The sequence below is a fragment of the Nannobrachium achirus genome, assembly GCF_963921795.1.
Source record: "Nannobrachium achirus genome assembly, chromosome: 23".
Lineage (NCBI taxonomy): Eukaryota > Metazoa > Chordata > Actinopteri > Myctophiformes > Myctophidae > Nannobrachium > Nannobrachium achirus.
Genome location: NC_137830.1, coordinates 51,232,172 through 51,252,171, shown reverse-complemented (window position 1 = coordinate 51,252,171; position 20,000 = coordinate 51,232,172). Strand labels below are relative to the sequence as shown.

General features: G+C 47.0%; 1 protein-coding gene across 1 annotated transcript in view; it reads left to right on the top strand.

Annotated features, from left to right (window-relative positions):
* LOC308308979 (voltage-dependent calcium channel subunit alpha-2/delta-4-like) overlaps nucleotides 1-20,000 on the top strand; it is a gene marked incomplete at both ends in the record, with an annotated part of 186,120 nt that overhangs the window by 33,789 nt on the left and 132,331 nt on the right. Inside the window, 4 exons of the mRNA XM_080754432.1 lie at nucleotides 3,111-3,185; nucleotides 11,900-11,989; nucleotides 16,255-16,368; nucleotides 16,502-16,580. Coding sequence (XP_080610558.1) covers nucleotides 3,111-3,185; nucleotides 11,900-11,989; nucleotides 16,255-16,368; nucleotides 16,502-16,580 — 358 coding nt within the window. The remainder of the gene's footprint in view (nucleotides 1-3,110; nucleotides 3,186-11,899; nucleotides 11,990-16,254; nucleotides 16,369-16,501; nucleotides 16,581-20,000) is intronic.

Here is a 20,000-nt window from a genome sequence, read left to right as displayed (position 1 = left end):
GGGGCTCCAATGAACTGCAGCGGCCAATGAGATGTCTAGATTTTAACCCATTTAGGCCTAAAATTATTGAATGCTTTAACCAGTGAAAAATAGCAGATATACAAGCTCACAGCGCGGCACCGAGTGCAGCGCTGCAAGCTTGTAGATCTGCTATTTTTGAAAAAGTCGTGAAAATGTGTGCAAATCTTTGAATATATGTATTTTCAAAGCGAACGTTTGTAACTCAAATTTTGCTAGATATTTTGAGATGGGGGTCTGTGGCCAAATAAATATCATTTTGGGGGTCCTTCACATGAAAAGGTTTGAGAACCACTGACATAGTAGTCTCTCAAGAACAGACTAACTGAGCTCCAGTTAAGTGAAAAGGACCTTTTCTTTGACGATGGCTGGCCAGATTGCTGACATAGAAACTTAGGTTTTTCAAAAAATCTTAGAAGGATTCAAAAGACACTTATAGAATCGGGTCAAAATTCTAATTTTCATGATTTTTTAAAAATAGCAGATCTACAAGCTCGCAGCCGCGCTGTGAGCTTGTATATCTGCTATTTTTCAATAGTTAAAGCATAAAATAATGAAACACAAAATGTGTACCTGTTCTAAATGGTTTAATATATATGGTTATAACAGCTTGCTTCACGTTTTGGCCTCTACTGTACCTCTTCAACAGCAGGTCATGCAATCAATGAATTCCACAGATTATGACGCAACTCCACACATAGTAGCTGGGACAATTTTTGCGGTGCCATACATTTTACTGCAATTTAGTATTTTCTTCAAAACACACTTTTGGCTACTATTACAAATTCAGTCCAATTCTCACACATATTATCTGTGGAGTCATGTGATCAAGTCAAATCAAGTCACCTTTATTTGTTCAGCACGCAGGAGTAGATCCAAAGTGCTTTCCAGTCAAGGGAAGAAAACATCAATGACGCATCACACAGCTCAAAACATAATGAGACACAAATAGACACAGATATTACCAGTTGACTTATTGATGGAAGCTGACACATTAACAGAAACATTGTCAAAAGCAAACAGATTAAAACAAAGTAAGGAAAGGAAATAAAATAATAAATAAAATGTCTAAAATTGTCTAAACAGACGCCCCCAGACTGAGCTAAAAATGAGGGAGAGAAAGTGGGTCTTCGGGTTTGATTTAAACATTTCAATAGTTGGAGTCGATTATTTTGGACCCTTCGGAGTGAAGCGTGGAAGGAGTATTGTGAAACGCTATGGTGTCATATTCACATGTTTGGCTTTAAGGGCGATTCACATTGAAGTGGCATCATCACTTGAGACCGACTCTTTCATCAATGCCCTTCGTCGTTTTACAGCCAGAAGAGGACAAGTGAAAGAATTGAGATCGGATAATGGGACAAATTTTGTGGGAGCTCAGCGTGAGTTGAAGGAGGCGATTCAAAGCTGGAATCAAGCCCAGATTCACAATGAAATGCTCCGAAAAGGAATTGATTGGATTTTCAATCCCCCTGCTGGTTCACACCATGGAGGTGTTTGGGAAAGAATGATTCGTTCGGTGAGAAAGGTGCTCAATTCCACTCTTAACGTGCAAAATCTGGATGAGGAAAGTCTGCACACCATAGTTGGGGCTGGACTTGATGTACAGTGGAAGATTGTTCCAGAGTTTCGGGGCAGCAGCAGAGAGACATGTTGGAGGAACTGAGAGCCACTGTTGGGTGGCTGAGCTAAGCCAGGGGTTATCAAAGTGGGTGACGGGGCACCCTGGGGTGCCGTGACGGCAGTCCAGGGGTGCCGCGAGATCATTTGGAATTTATTTGGACACTTGGAAAAAATATTTAGTATCATTTTAAACCTGAAGTACAAAGTTATTTTCAGTCAGTTCTAGCCAAAATGGCTATTATCTCAACGTTTTCCTCGCAACATAATCACTAAAATATCGTCACTGTCGGGCAGAAACCTCGTATCTACCAGTTTCAAATGTGTACGTCTTTTGGTAAAGCAAAGCACAAAACTAGTGATAAATGTGTGAAAACAGCGATCTACAAAACTAGTGAAAACTGCTTGTAGATCTGCTGTTTTCACTAGTTTAGTACATTTCATAAATGATAAATACAAAACGAACGGTTTTCACCGGTTTCCACCCGACAACGACGATATGCTATAAATATAAGGTGCTGGGAGTGAAAATTATAATGTAGGGGTGACTCGGATTTAAAAAAAAAAAAATTATGGGGTGCCCTGAGACAAAAATGTTTGGGAACCCCTGACCTGAGCAACCTACTGGTAGGGCAGGGATTAGCAGGTTGGAGACGTAAGGTTAGGCCATGCAGTTTCTTTGTACCCGTGGCAGTCGGTGGGATCAGCGGGAGGGGGGGGGGCTGTATCAGCCCCAGTGCAATGGGCATAGGGCAATCTGATCCAGATAACTGGCAAAAAACTAAGATGTTATTGTAAATATAACATTAATATAAAATCCCCAAAAATTAAAAGGTTGGGAACCAACGCTCTGTCTAGAGCAAACGTAGCCAGTTCTGAGAACCCGTTTCTTTGCACTGCAAATGCTTTTAACAGAGCAGGATAATCTTCAGGAACCGGCTGGAATACTGGCACTGTGTCTATGGAAAAGGACTATGATTTGACTTAATGATCAGGGACGTGCTGGGCCCCTGATTCAGCCCAGGAAAAAGAGTTGGAGAGGCCCTCATTTTTTGTCCAAAACCATTTGTTTTATATTTATCATTAAAAAAATGAATTAAACTAGTGAAAACAGCCGATCTACAAGCACACAACGCCTCGCACCGCGAGGCGTTGTGTGCTTGTATATCTGCTGTTTTCACTACTTTTGTGCGACGGCCTTGTATGATGAAGCAGGGCTTTGCTTTGCGAAAAAATGTACACATTTGAAACTTGGAGATACAAGGTTTCTGCCCGACAGTGACGATTTACTTTGTTGGCCGCCCAGTCCCCAAAATGGAACGAAGGCCGACATTTTATTTTAAATTTTCTCCCGAACGGCCGGGAATGAACCGGCCGTTCGGGAGTTGGCCCGCTTTTCCCAATGGCCAGCACGTCCCTGATAATGATATCTCCACTGCAGTTGATTGATGGGTTCATATCTATGTCTCCAGTACAGTGACTACGTGCGCTATGTGGAGCCGTGCTTCAAGGGGATTCTGGTACAGGCTGACCTGGATAATCGAGAGGTATTACACACACGCACACATGCACGCACACACGCACACATGCACGCACACACACACACACAAGCACACACACATACGCACGCACGCACGCACGCACGCACACACGCACACACGCACGCACACGCACGCACACACGCGCACGCACGCACGCACGCAGGCACATTCTCTTTTCTCCTTTCACCAGGAGGACTAATAGATCACTTAACCTCCATCAACTTGTTAATTATCTGGCTAGTGTGTGTGTGTGTGTGTGTGTGTGTCTGTGTGTGTGTGTGTGTGTGTGTGTGTGTGTGTGTGTGTGTCTGTGTGTGTGTGTGTGTGTGTGTGTGTGTGTGTGTGTGTGTGTGTGTCTGTGTGTGTGTGTGTGTGTGTGTGTGTGTGTGTGTGTCTGTGTGTGTGTGTGTGTGTGTGGGTGACGTATTTGGGGGCACATAACAGCATTTAACATCAAAGCAAGGTGATTTGGGACAGCATGTCAAACTGAGGACAGGTCAGTGTGAAGGTCCTTCTACTCACAGGGAGGGTGGTGAATAAACCTTCCAAAAATGCTTTGGTGAATATTTCACATCAAGCAATTAATTTGGCGATGTGTCATTCATACAGGTCCATGCTATTTGCAGTGAAAAATCTATCTTCACCAGGGACGTGCTGGCCATTGGGAAAAGCGGGACAATTCCCGAAAGGCCGGCCATTAGGAAAAAAATAAAAATAAAATGTCGGCCTTCGTTCCATTTTGGGGGCTGGGCAGTTTCAAATTAATAATTTTTTTCGCAAAGCAAAGCCCTGCTTCATCAAGGCCGTTGCACAAAAGTAGTGAAAACAGCAGATCTACAAGCACACAACGCCTCGCGGTGCGAGGCGTTGTGTGCTTGTAGATCGGCTGTTTTCACTAGTTTAAATCATTTTAAAAATGATAAATACAAAACAAACGGTTTTGGACATACAAGGTTTCCACCCGACAACGACGAAATATAACTCATGTAATTGGCCCACTGGCTTGTCTGTCATGATCTGAAATGGCAAATCTTTGAGTAGCAGCAGCGCTATAGAGAGAGATCTCTCTCTATAGCGCGCAATGAGGGCCTCTGCAACTCTTTTTCCCGGGCTGAATCAGGGGCCCAGCACGTCCCTGATCTTCACTGTACTAAATACAGAAAAGTATAAAAGAGGGGGCACAGTGGCGCAGTCTGTCGCCTCACAGCTAGAAGGTCCTGGGTTCAATTCCCGCCGGGGAAGCTGTCATCAGTGCCCAGACCCTAGGGTTGGCAAAAGGGCCTTTCTGTGTGGAGTTTGCATGTTCTCCCCGTGTCTCCTAGGGTAGGGACCCTCACAAAAAACATGCAGTAATCCTGGTCCCTATACTGCCTCCCCCTGGCCAGCCAGTTGCTTGAAAAGAAGCAACTTGGGCTCCTCATGCATAGAAGGAAGCATGAGGTCAGTCCGTTGTCTCCCCAGGTTGGCAGAGGGAACGTAGCGCCCAGGATCACAGATAATTGGGTGATCGCACTTGGCATGGTATCAAACACGACACACATGCATATTTCCTTGTATGGGCTGTTCTGTCCGTGATGTTAGTTATCTCCATACATGGAGTTGCTCATACAAACAAAGCCAGACGTAGGAGCGGTTAGCACCGCTCAAAAAAAACCTCACACACACATACACACACACGCGCGCAGTCGCGCACACACACGCTCAACTGTGTCAAATTGCACTGCATCGGCGCAACTTGAGTTATGAGTGCAGCTTACACAGAGGCGTGTGCGTTTTTACCAACAAACCTAACCACAACGGTGGGGGCGCAGGGGGCTGCAAGGGAAAGAAGGGCTTGTTTGTCGGTGACGACGGCGGAGGTGCGCCGTCTCAGACGACCATGAGCCACGTGAGACACCGCCGAGCGAGCGGCAGCGAGCGAGAGTCGCCGTGTCGAGCTTTGTGACGGTTGCATGAGCCGACTCAGCGCCGTTATGGACAGAATAGTAAATCTTCAATCTTGGTTGAACCGCCTCTCCTGGAGAGAGGGAGCTCACGGTCTGCCCAGACTCAGGTTTTCTCCTGCTCTAAGTGTTCTCCTGCTCTAAGTGTTCTCCTGCTCTAAGTGTTCTCCTGCTCTAAGTGTTCTCCTGCTCTAAGTGTTCTCCTGCTCTAAGTGTTCATGCGGCTTCATGTCTCAGGCCCTCCTCCATAAACACACCAAGAGGAGCCACAACGGGGTCGGCGATAGGGCCTTTCTGTGTGGAGTTTGCATGTTCTCCCCGTGTCTCCTAGGGTTGATACGCTCACAAAAACACGCAGTAATCCTGGTCTCAATAATGCCTCCCCCTGGCCAGCTGGGGCGCCTGATGGAGGGGAAAGGAACTGGTTGGAATAACGTGTTCCTTCCATGCGCTACGTCCATCCCGGGGAAATCCCCCCTGTCAGGTGAAAAGAAGCAACTTGGACTCCTCATGCATAGAAGGAAGCATGAGGTCAGTCCGTTGTCTCCACAGGCGCGGCAGAGGGAGAGCAGAGCCCAGGATTACATAGGCAATTGGCACTGGGTGAAAATGGGTTGCAAAATCGTGGGATAAAAATTATAGAGACAAAAAAAAGAGGAGCCACAACGGCAAGTACACTCCCTCAGCTACGGCCACTGCACATCCCAAAGTCTGATAAGAAAGCGTGCGTGCGTGCGTGTGTGCGTGCGTGCGCGTGTGTCCTACTTTCACTCTCTCTCACATCTCAGACGGGGGGTTTCTGATGTGCCGTGCAGATGCTCTGCAGATGTTGGCTTATAAACAAACAAACACACATGCCCACACACGCACACAAACGCACATGCACACGCACAGACACATGTTCATTGTTTATGCTATATTTTTCGATGGATAAAGAACGATCCAAGGGCTCTGCACTAAATATCTTTGCCAAAAATAGCTGATCTACAAGTTCACTATGTGTCGTAGCCAGGTTTTCCTTTATGCATCTTTTTCTTTTTTTTTTTTACTATAATTTTTATCCCATGATTTTGCAACCCATTTTCACCCAGTGCCAGTTGCCTATGTAATCCTGGGCTCTGCTCTCCCTCTGCCGCGCCTGGGGAGACAACGGACTGACCTCATGCTTCCTTCTATGCATGAGTAGTCCAAGTTGTTTCTTTTCACCTGACAGGGGGGATTTCCCCGGATGGACGTAGCGTGTGGAAGGAACACGTTATTCCAACCAGTTCCTTTCCCCTCCATCAAGCGCCCCGGCTGGCCAGGGGGAGGCATTATTGAAACCAGGATTACTGCATATTTTTGTGAGGGTATCAACCCTAAGAGACACGGGGAGAACATGCAAACTCCACACAGAAAGGCCCTATCGCCGACCCCACCTTGGGTGTGGGTGCTGATGACGAGGAGGGAGAAACACGCCCCCAGCACCCACAGCGTCCCCCAGCGGGAATCGAACCCAGGACCTTCTAGCTGTGAGGCGAAGCGCTAACCACTGCGCCAAGGCCATCGCGTGTTTGTCGAGGTCGCGGCAACAGAAAATGATACGTTCCGCCAATCATAGTAAACCACACACACCCGACATCAAGATCAAGTCCAGACGGAACCTTATACCATAACGTAACCATAACACATTAACATGAACGTGACATGAAGCAACAAGTAATACTGCCCTGTCCCTGTGATTTTTATATGCAAACTGCTATTAAAGTATTCAATCAAAAGAACGAGAGATGTATCTGGGTGACTTACAGTGCGTGCGCTACAGTGGGTGCATGCACGTTTCTTTCTGACAACCACCTAAATATTGTCCGGTTACCGTGCAGACGCAATTTATATCCGACATCATTGATTAGACGTTTTCCTGGCTGGGACCCAAACTAGTGAAAACAGCAGATCTACAAGCTCACAACGCGTCTCGACTTGATGTGAGCTTGTAGATTGGCTATTTTCAGTAGGCCTAGCCTACTTCTTCTTATTCTTTTTATATGTAATTTCTTAGATGTGTTTGCTTGTTTGAAAAACATATGAATAGGCACATAATCACGTAGGCTATAGGATATGCGGTGACCATATAGCCTAAGCTTTTTATAGTCTTGAAATAAAATATATTTTGACAGACAACACTATAGCCTGTTGCCATGTAGGACTACTGACCACTGTTATTGCAATCGGGGTTATATAAATGTCCATGACGCGCCATGAGCGCCACAGCCACACAGGCGTGATGTTTAATTGATAGCATAAATAGAAAGGGAGATAGGTCCCGTCCTATACTAACACATGTCATACAATAAAATAAATAGAGAGTTCACAGAATAAATACAAATTTGACTAAGAGTAGCCTAATTGTTTGAGAAATGACCATATAGGGTCTGGGAATTAAAGCAGCTCGGGCGATCAACATTAACCTTCAACCCACCTTTACTCTATAGTTTTTTATTGCCTTTTTATAGGCTGTCAGCCTATATTTTTCTTTATAGACTATAGGCTATTTATAGGATATGGTTAAACCATGCTTGATCATTTGCATTTGTTGCGTTGCCAATAGCCTAAAAACACTATTTCTGTTAGAAGCCGTTGTCATTGATTGTTCTTTAGATTCAGGAAACATCTATGAAGTGTTTTACTAGCTCAGAAATGAATCAAATAGTCTATGAAGTGTTTTGTAGCCTTATTCTATAGATTATTAACCGCAATCTACTTGCGTTCTGCAGTCACCGAAATGTCGGGTTGATGCGCTGCCGTCTCCAAATCTCTCCATGACCATGTGTCCAAAATAACAGATGTATAAGCCGTCGACACGCCATGACACAATGCGTTGATATCTTGTAACTCTGTTTTTTTTGTGTGTGGCGCGCCGCGCATTACGCAGCTAGGGAGCAACACCGTCTATTCAATCATGCCTTGGTCAAGTAAGTTGGTCATTATGAAGCGATTTAAACAAAACAAAAAATGTCTCCTCATTCCTTAGAAGCAGAGCATGACCAATGACTGTATTGTGTCCCTATTAAATCTGTATATATTGAAACGTTGGCATTTGAAAATAGCCATCTACCAGCTCTCCAGTGTTGCGCTCCAAATGGATATTCCCCGACATTGATTCTCAAAGCTCTGAGCTTTGCTTGCCTTTATATAAAACCATAATTGATATGATATAAATTATAACTATCATCTACAATTACTTGTTATAGAAAACGTTTGTAATCGGGTCTTTATTTGCTGTGCAATGAATTAATCAAACTGAAAGAGTGAATGTCAACAATGCTTCGCTAATCATTTCTTTGAATAGAATTGACACAAGGAGGAACTGACACTATCACTTCTGATAATTACAGTATAGGTATTCTAGGTAGGCTACTATTATTAACTGAATGAGTGGTTGGTTTGATTTATTTGTAATGAAATTGAAGGCAAAAACAAGCATTAATTAATGAATTAATAATTTAATCGTGCACCAGCCCAAATCGCGCAATAAAGGAAACCCAGCATGCAGAGTTATTCATCTATAAATAAAGTGTTTGTGCTTCTTCTCAAACAGACTACACATAGTACACAAATAAAATAACTGGAGCATTTAGGCCTGCAGCAGGAATAATAATTCCAGGGGTGATGTTTCCACCAGACAGTGTTTCAGTTTCAGATGCAATACGCGACATGCAGCAGCAGCAGCAGTCCATAATCAAAGCGATCGGCTGTAAGCCTGTAACATTAATGATCAGTCAATCAAATTGAATATTAAAATGATTCCCACGCAGTCTGTGTAGTTTGGCAGGTCCTGTGCAATACTGTATCTTTTATTTATTCCTTGGCTGGCTTCTGCGTGCAGGAACGCGGAAGAATGGCTGTCGAGTGAGTGTCTGTTGATTCTGGAGGTGGAGGGGCTTGCTTGATTGCTGTTAATCCCGCAGCTGGTCCGTTTTCCAGCAAAGTTCAGGGAAACAACGATCGCGCCGCCGAGATTGGCCGTTTTGTCAGAGGCGCGAGAGATTTGTTTGGTCCTTTTTCTAAGACATTTCAGGGAAACGGGGACAGCGATTGGCGGCCCAACCTCGACAGAGAAGTCACATCAGGCGCCACCGTGTCCCCTATGCATCTTTTTCTTAATCCAAAAGTCAACTTGACCAGCCGTAATGTAACACACGTTGTGTGTGCTTGCAGATATGTACGTGTGTGGCTGCATCATATTCTCACCTCCAAAGCATCAGACAACTGACGCGTTGTACTGCGTCGGACGAGGGGACGCTTTGGGTATGCGGCTCAAAGAAGGGACTACGTTCCGTTATTATCCACGTTGTCAAAGATAAAAGCACAAAAGAATAAGCAATTTCCCAGCCGTCTCCTAAGCTCAGTCGGTAGAGCTTCATGACTGCTAAAACTGAGACCCGGGTTCGATTCCCTGTGACTGGAAAATATTCCAGTAAACACGTGTCGGCGCATGCGCACCAAGACTCTCCGTTGGTGTCTGACTGCACTCCATATTCTCTTAACCCCTAATTGACTGCACTCCATATTCTCTTAACCCCTAATTGACTGCACTCCATATTCTCTTAACCGCTAATTGCTCACACGCTCCTTCCATCACTAATTGCTCCACTGCTCTTTCCATGCCATAGAGCAGTGAATCCATGACGTGACTCGCTCATCCCCCGGTTCACGGAAGTAATTTCTTTATGGAGAAACCCTTTATTGGGTCATCTTAAAATCGACTCATATAAGCATTGTGGTCCAAAAGTAAACAAACAGTTTGTGCGATATTGTCGGGGAGGTGGCTCTGTATGGTTAATTATGATAGTCATTCACTCATATTTGATAAAGCCTGTTTCTAGTGAAAATGTAACTAATTCGGCGACAGTAACATTAGCGTTTTCTCACCATCAGTTGATTCTTCATATCCATATGAGTCAAACCGCTTAGATCATTTGTTTATGTTTGGAACACAGCTCTTATATGACGCGATATGAATAAAGTCTATGGGAATTCAGAATGCGGGGGAAAAACGTGAACCAGGTAGGATGGGTAAATGACGTCAGACTTCACTGCTCTATTGCCAGTCACTGTGAATTTAATTACCGGTATACCTATATTTATGTCAGTTTGAAGATTGTAGCAACTTACTCATTTATTTAGTGAAATGTGCTGTATATCCTTCACTGTAACCACTGCTGCGATGTGATTAATGCATAAACTGATCATTATTTACTACTCAGTAAAGTATTTACTTTGTAAATCCATTCATTTGGCAAAACATGGCAAGGGATGTCTGTTTGACTGCTATGCCACTGCACAGCTCAGGCCTGTGTGTGTGTGTGTGTGTGTGTGTGTGTGTGTGTGTGTGTGTGTGTGTGTGTGTGTGTGTGTGTGTGTGTGTGTGTGTGTGTGTGTGTGTGTGTGTGTGTGTGTGTGTGTGTGTGTGTGTGTGTGTGTTTCATGGTCTGAGTTTATTGCGAGGCACAGGCGGGCAGGACACCTAGTAGTAGGCAGCAGGCCGCCAGTCAATGTAATTAATAAAACAATAATAAAACAAACATGTCAAACCAGCCATGGTGGCTGGCAATATTTATATTTAAACGGCCAGTGGCCTGCATATGCTGGCTAACAGAGACCATGTATTGGCTATTTTCGTGGTATGTTCCCCCTTGGCTGGAAACCGGCCGAATCTGCCAGTGTGAGACAAAAAGATAATTAGCTCCAGAATAGGCATGCTTGGTTTAAGTGGTTAAAAAAATGCTGTCTGCATTGTGAAGTGTACGGCAGGGGGCCAGGGACCCCTTAGTTGAGAGAGAGATGAAACGGGGACCTCCACAACCTTTTCATAGATTCCATATGCAGTAGTTTCATCGTTTGACGGCACAATCATCTGTGTATTTTGGATTCACGTCGACATTTAACCACTTTAACCGTCAATAATTAATACGCTTGAACTTTCACTCTGTACCCTCTACACCAAACCTCTTAGAAAAATAGACGATCTACAAGCTCACAACGCCTTGCAGCGTTGCTATTTTTGGTTAAAGTTCTCAGAAAAGTAGTTAATATAAAAAAGGAGAAAAAAGTTTCTATCACAAAGATTTGGAGGACCCCCTGTAGTAACTCTGAGGACCCCCTAGGGGTCCCGGACCCCCTTTTGAAGACCCCTGGTGTACGGTATAATAATCGTACTCTCTTTCTTTCTTTCTCTCTCTCTCTCTCTCTCTCTCTGAGGAATGTAAACGTCTGGAGCCATTGTTCATGTTGTTGGAAAGGTTATTTATTTTGGCTGGAGAGTTTTTTTCCAAGCAAGTGTTCATTTTGGGTTTCAAGTATAGATTGAAAACAAAAGAAAAATCTCAAATTGTAAATTTTATTTTGGGACAAGCAAAGATGGCCATCTATGTTAGCAGAAAAAGAAAGGTTGATGACTCTGTGGACATTGAAGCAGTTTTATTGTTCAAAAGGATGGTGAAGGCAAGAATAATGATTGATTTTAATTTTTATAAAGCAATGAAGGACATTGATCAATTTAGCATGATTTGGACCTGTGATGATTTGTTGTGTTCTGTAATAGATGATCAACTTATCTTTTCTTTGGAAATGTTGTAATGCATGTTATTTATTGACATCTTCATTTGTCTTTTAAAGATGTAAAGTTGTAGAACGATTGTTAAAATAAAGTTCTGGTTAAAAATCAAAAAAATCTCTCTCTCTCTCTCTCTCTCTCTCTCTCTCTCTCTCTCTCTCTCTCTCTCTCTCTCTCCCCAGCATTTTAAGATCTTGGTAGATGAGCTCCACGTCAAAGGAGAAGGTCGGGTCAAAAAGGCTATGAAGGAATCCTTCAGAATTCTCAATGAGGTTTGTCCCTCCTCACCACCCTTACACACTACAACTACACACCATCTTGTCCCTCCTCGCCACCCTTACACACTACAACTACACACCATCTTGTCCCTCCTCACCACCCTTACACACTACAACTACACACCATCTTGTCCCTCCTCGCCACCCTTACACACTACAACTACACACCATCTTGTCCCTCCTCACCACCCTTACACACTACAACTACACACCATCTTGTCCCTCCTCACCACCCTTACACACTACAACTACACACCGTCTTGTCCCTCCTCACCACCCTTACACACTACAACTACACACCATCTTGTCCCTCCTCGCCACCCTTACACACTACAACTACACACCATCTTGTCCCTCCTCGCCACCCTTACACACTACAACTACACACCATCTTGTCCCTCCTCACCACCCTTACACACTACAACTACACACCATCTTGTCCCTCCTCGCCACCCTTACACACTACAACTACACACCATCTTGTCCCTCCTCACCACCCTTACACACTACAACTACACACCATCTTGTCCCTCCTCACCACCCTTACACACTACAACTACACACCATCTTGTCCCTCCTCACCACCCTTACACACTACAACTACACACCATCTTGTCCCTCCTCACCACCCTTACACACTACAACTACACACCATCTTGTCCCTCCTCACCACCCTTACACACTACAACTACACACCATCTTGTCCCTCCTCGCCACCCTTACACACTACAACTACACACCATCTTGTCCCTCCTCGCCACCCTTACACACTACAACTACACACCATCTTGTCCCTCCTCGCCACCCTTACACACTACAACTACACACCATCTTGTCCCTCCTCACCACCCTTACACACTACAACTACACACCATCTTGTCCCTCCTCACCACCCTTACACACTACAACTACACACCATCTTGTCCCTCCTCGCCACCCTTACACACTACAACTACACACCATCTTGTCCCTCCTCACCACCCTTACACACTACAACTACACACCATCTTGTCCCTCCTCGTCACCCTTACACACTACAACTACACACCATCTTGTCCCTCCTCACCACCCTTACACACTACAACTACACACCATCTTGTCCCTCCTCACCACCCTTACACACTACAACTACACACCATCTTGTCCCTCCTCACCACCATTACACACTACAACTACACACCATCTTGTCCCTCCTCACCACCCTTACACACTACAACTACACACCATCTTGTCCCTCCTCGTCACCATTACACACTACAACTACACACCATCTTGTCCCTCCTCGTCACCCTTACACACTACAACTACACACCATCTTGTCCCTCCTCACCACCCTTACACACTACAACTACACACCATCTTGTCCCTCCTCACCACCCTTACACACTACAACTACACACCATCTTGTCCCTCCTCACCACCCTTACACACTACAACTACACACCATCTTGTCCCTCCTCACCACCCTTACACACTACAACTACACACCATCTTGTCCCTCCTCACCACCATTACACACTACAACTACACACCATCTTGTCCCTCCTCACCACCCTTACACACTACAACTACACACCATCTTGTCCCTCCTCGTCACCATTACACACTACAACTACACACCATCTTGTCCCTCCTCGCCACCCTTACACACTACAACTACACACCATCTTGTCCCTCCTCACCACCCTTACACACTACAACTACACACCATCTTGTCCCTCCTCACCACCCTTACACACTACAACTACACACCATCTTGTCCCTCCTCACCACCCTTACACACTACAACTACACACCATCTTGTCCCTCCTCACCACCCTTACACACTACAACTACACACCATCTTGTCCCTCCTCGCCACCCTTACACACTACAACTACACCATCTTGTCCCTCCTCACCACCCTTACACACTACAACTACACACCATCTTGTCCCTCCTCACCACCCTTACACACTACAACTACACACCATCTTGTCCCTCCTCGCCACCATTACACACTACAACTACACACCATCTTGTCCCTCCTCACCACCCTTACACACTACAACTACACACCATCTTGTCCCTCCTCGCCACCCTTACACACTACAACTACACACCATCTTGTCCCTCCTCGCCACCCTTACACACTACAACTACACACCATCTTGTCCCTCCTCGCCACCATTACACACTACAACTACACACCATCTTGTCCCTCCTCACCACCATTACACACTACAACTACACACCATCTTGTCCCTCCTCACCACCCTTACACACTACAACTACACACCATCTTGTCCCTCCTCACCACCCTTACACACTACAACTACACACCATCTTGTCCCTCCTCGCCACCCTTACACACTACAACTACACACCATCTTGTCCCTCCTCGCCACCCTTACACACTACAACTACACACCATCTTGTCCCTCCTCGCCACCCTTACACACTACAACTACACACCATCTTGTCCCTCCTCACCACCCTTACACACTACAACTACACACCATCTTGTCCCTCCTCACCACCCCTACACACTACAACTACACACCATCTTGTCCCTCCTCGCCACCCTTACACACTACAACTACACACCATCTTGTCCCTCCTCGCCACCCTTACACACTACAACTACACACCATCTTGTCCCTCCTCGCCACCCTTACACACTACAACTACACACCATCTTGTCCCTCCTCACCACCCTTACACACTACAACTACACACCATCTTGTCCCTCCTCACCACCCTTACACACTACAACTACACACCATCTTGTCCCTCCTCGCCACCCTTACACACTACAACTACACACCATCTTGTCCCTCCTCACCACCCTTACACACTACAACTACACACCATCTTGTCCCTCCTCACCACCCTTACACACTACAACTACACACCATCTTGTCCCTCCTCGCCACCCTTACACACTACAACTACACACCATCTTGTCCCTCCTCACCACCCTTACACACTACAACTACACACCATCTTGTCCCTCCTCACCACCCCTACACACTACAACTACACACCATCTTGTCCCTCCTCGCCACCCTTACACACTACAACTACACACCATCTTGTCCCTCCTCGCCACCCTTACACACTACAACTACACACCATCTTGTCCCTCCTCGCCACCATTACACACTACAACTACACACCATCTTGTCCCTCCTCACCACCCTTACACACTACAACTACACACCATCTTGTCCCTCCTCATCACCCTTACACACTACAACTACACACCATCGTGTCCCTCCTCGCCACCCTTACACACTACAACTACACACCATCTTGTCCCTCCTCGCCACCATTACACACTACAACTACACACCATCTTGTCCCTCCTCGCCACCCTTACACACTACAACTACACACCATCTTGTCCCTCCTCACCACCCTTACACACTACAACTACACACCATCTTGTCCCTCCTCGCCACCCTTACACACTACAACTACACACCATCTTGTCCCTCCTCACCACCCTTACACACTACAACTACACACCATCTTGTCCCTCCTCACCACCCTTACACACTACAACTACACACCATCTTGTCCCTCCTCACCACCCTTACACACTACAACTACACACCATCTTGTCCCTCCTCACCACCATTACACACTACAACTACACACCATCTTGTCCCTCCTCACCACCCTTACACACTACAACTACACACCATCTTGTCCCTCCTCACCACCATTACACACTACAACTACACACCATCTTGTCCCTCCTCGCCACCCTTATACACTACAACTACACACCATCTTGTCCCTCCTCGCCACCATTACACACTACAACTACACACCATCTTGTCCCTCCTCGCCACCATTACACACCACAACTACACACCATCTTTACACAGCAAATTGTAAAAGCAATGTCATCTCAACATTTTCCTCGCCACATAATCACTAAAATATCGTCACTGTCGGGCAGAAACCTCTGTCGCACAAAACTAGTACATTTTAGTACATTTTATAGATGATAAATACAAAAAGAACGGTTTTGGACATACAAGGTTTCCACCCGACGACGACGATATGCTATAAATATATAAAGGTGCTGGGAGTGAAAATTATAATGTAGGGGTGACCGTGACTCGGATTAAAACAATATTTATAGGGTGCCCTGAGACAAAGAAGTTTGGGAACCTCTGCTCTATACCATGAATTACTATCAGACATTCAAAGTATCTCTGTCTGTCTGTCTGTCTGTCTGCCTGTCTGTCTGTCTGTCCGTCCGTCAGGCGGTAGCGTTAGGACAAGGCAGTTTGTGCAACCAGGCCATCATGTTGATCACAGACGGTGCGATGGAGGATTTCCAGGAAGTCTTTGAAGAGTTAAACTGGCCGGAGAGAAAGGTACACAAACACACACACACACACACACACACACACACACACACACACACACACACACACACACACACACACACACACACACCAGATAACAGGTTTGAATGTCCACATATTATTATTATTTTTTTTTCTCCAGGTGCGAGTGTTCACTTATCTGATTGGTCGAGAGATGACCTTTGCTGAGAACGTGAAATGGATCGCCTGCAACAACAAAGGTAAACAGGAAGTAGACGTACGGTAGTAAACAGGAAGTAGACGTACGGTAGTCGAAAAGCTTTTCAAAGGATCATTTGGTTGCCATCTGGGAGCATCCTTGTATATTCCATATTTCCAGTATTTCCCCCATAAATGTATACCCTACTTCAGGGCAGGGACGTGCTGGGCCCCTGATTCAGCACGGGAAAAAGAGTTGGAGAGGCCCTCATTGCGCGCTATAGAGAGAGATCTCTCTCTATAGCGCTGCTGCTACTACTCAAAGATTTGCCATTTCAGATCATGACAAGTGACAAGCCAGTGGGCCAATTACATGAGTTATATTTCGTCGTTGTCGGGTGGAAACCTTGTATGTCCAAAAACCGTTCGTTTTGAATGTACCATTTAAAAAATGATTTAAACTAGTGAAAACAGCCGATCTTGTGTGCTTGTAGATCTGCTGTTTTCACTACTTTTGTGCGACGGCCTTATATGATGAAGCAGGGCCTTGCTTTGCACAAAAAATTACAAATTTGAAACTTGAAGATACCGTACAAGGTTTCTGCCCGACAGTGACGATTTACTTTGTTGGCCGCCCAGCCCCCAAAATGGAACGAAGGCCGAAAATGTATTTGTATTTTTTTCCTAATGGCCGGCCTGGACCGGACGGGAATGAACCGGCCGTTCGGGAGTTGACCCGCTTTTCCCAGTGGCCAGCGCGTCCCTGCTTCAGGGAAACTCAAACAGCTGAATCAGTCGGCCACAGTAGGGCCAGGGGCCACAGTAGGGCCGGGGGCCACAGTAGGGCCAGGGGGCCACAGTAGGGCCAGGGGCCACAGTAGGGCCGGGGGCCACAGTAGGGCCAGGGGTCACAGTAGGGCCAGGGGCCACAGTAGGGCCAGGGGGCCACAGTAGGGCCAGGGGCCACAGTAGGGCCAGGGGCCACAGTAGGGCCAGGGGCCAGGGGCCACAGTAGGGCCAGGGGCCACAGTAGGGCCAGGGGCCACAGTAGGGCCGGGGGCCACAGTAGGGCCAGGGGGCCACAGTAGGGCCAGGGGCCACAGTAGGGCCAGGGGTCACAGTAGGGCCAGGGGCCACAGTAGGGCCAGGGGCCACAGTAGGGCCAGGGGGCCACAGTAGGGCCAGGGGCCACAGTAGGGCCAGGGGCCACAGTAGGGCCAGGGGCCAGGGGCCACAGTAGGGCCAGGGGCCACAGTAGGGCCAGGGGCCACAGTAGGGCCGGGGGCCACAGTAGGGCCAGGGGCCACAGTAGGGCCAGGGGTCACAGTAGGGCCAGGGGCCACAGTAGGGCCAGGGGGCCACAGTAGGGCCAGGGGCCACAGTAGGGCCAGGGGTCACAGTAGGGCCAGGGGCCACAGTAGGGCCAGGGGGCCACAGTAGGGCCAGGGGCCACAGTAGGGCCGGGGGCCACAGTAGGACCAGGGGCCAGGGGCCACAGTAGGGCCAGGGGCCACAGTAGGGCCAGGGGCCAGGGGCCACAGTAGGGCCAGGGGCCACAGTAGGACCAGGGGGCCACAGTAGGGCCAGGGGCCACAGTAGGGCCAGGGGCCACAGTAGGGCCGGGGGCCACAGTAGGGCCAGGGGCCACAGTAGGGCCAGGGGCCACAGTAGGACCAGGGGCCACAGTAGGGCCAGGGGCCACAGTAGGGCCAGGGGCCACAGTAGGGCCAGGGGCCCACAGTAGGGCCAGGGGCCACAGTAGGGCCGGGGGCCACAGTAGGGCCAGGGGCCACAGTAGGGCCAGGGGCCACAGTAGGGCCGGGGGCCACAGTAGGACCAGGGGCCAGGGGCCACAGTAGGGCCAGGGGCCACAGTAGGGCCGGGGGCCACAGTAGGACCAGGGGCCAGGGGCCACAGTAGGGCCAGGGGCCACAGTAGGGCCAGGGGCCAGGGGCCACAGTAGGGCCAGGGGCCACAGTAGGACCAGGGGCCAGGGGCCACAGTAGGGCCAGGGGCCACAGTAGGACCAGGGGGCCACAGTAGGGCCAGGGGCCACAGTAGGGCCAGGGGCCACAGTAGGGCCGGGGGCCACAGTAGGGCCAGGGGCCAGTTGATAAAAGGACAACATTAATCAAAATCATACTTGATAACTTCTGTCTTTCATTGGTGCCTTATATTATCTTATATTGTCCATCTTAACAACTGCCACTGTTTTATGGTAAATTAAAGGTGATACACCATGAAATTTAACTTTTCCTATTTTAAAACCTTTTTTGGGGTCCCACTAGCACCTTCTATCCTAACAAAGTCCCATTTCTGACCGTTGTGTCTTTCTCTGGTTTGGGGAAGGCGGAGGTTAAAAGCATCCCACGGGTTCTCAAAACAGGCTGTCCAGATTTGCTGCCGTCGCTGACGTCAGCGACGGCCGTTTTTGAAGAAGAAAAAAAAAGCTGAAAATGCTCTGAGAGCCATTCAAAAATGTCCATGTGTATACTGTATATCTATATCTATGCTTTCCATGTCACTCTTGATTTGATGGACTATTGGCCTGTTTGTGTTGTTGTTGTTGGTGAGATGCTGCCCTCTGGTGGATCACATTATGTCCTGCAGGGAGATCAGAGTAACTTAGAACAGCTCAGACACTAAATACATGATTGAGTGCGTGCGTGCGTGCGTGCGTGCGTGTGTGCGTGTGTTAGCACTAAAATAAATAACTTTATGTAGTAAAATATGAAGTTTGCCTGAGCCAAATGAATGGAGAAAACACAGTGGTAAAACTGATAATGAGTTTATCCCACGTAGTTACACAGAAAATACAGGCATATTTATAATACTAGAAGCTGGGCCGCCCTTCGGGCGGCCCAGCGTCTAGTCGGCGACCTGGCCAACTCGGAACAACGTAAATAGGGAATGAATGCCCCGCCCTTTAATGCAAACCCCATTATACCTGTTGTCATAGGACCCGTTTTGACCATCTGTTTGCCTGTGTCCATTTATGCCCATATATGGAGATATCTGTTATCTGTCTGTCTGTCAGCGTCCATTTTATGTCCATATATGGAGATCACTGCAGATATAGTTCTGGGTCCATTTTATGCCCATATATGCCCATATATGGAGATATCTGTCTATTTGCGTCCATTTCACGCCCATATATGGAGATCTCTGAATCTGTCTGTCTGTGTCCCTTTATGCCCGTATATGGAGATCTTTGTGATTCTGCGTAAATTTTATGCCCATATATGCCATTTGCGTCCATTTTATGCCCATTTATGGAGATCTCTGTATCCGTCTGTCTGTGTGTCTGTCTGTGTCCCTTTATGCCGTATGAGATCTCTGAATCTGTCTGTCTGTGTCCCTTTATCCATTTTATGCCCATATATGGGGGCATTCATTTTATGCCCATATATGGAGAACGCGCGTGCCCGTGGGACGAACGGTTCTCATATGGGGGCATTCATTTTATGCCCATATATGGAGAA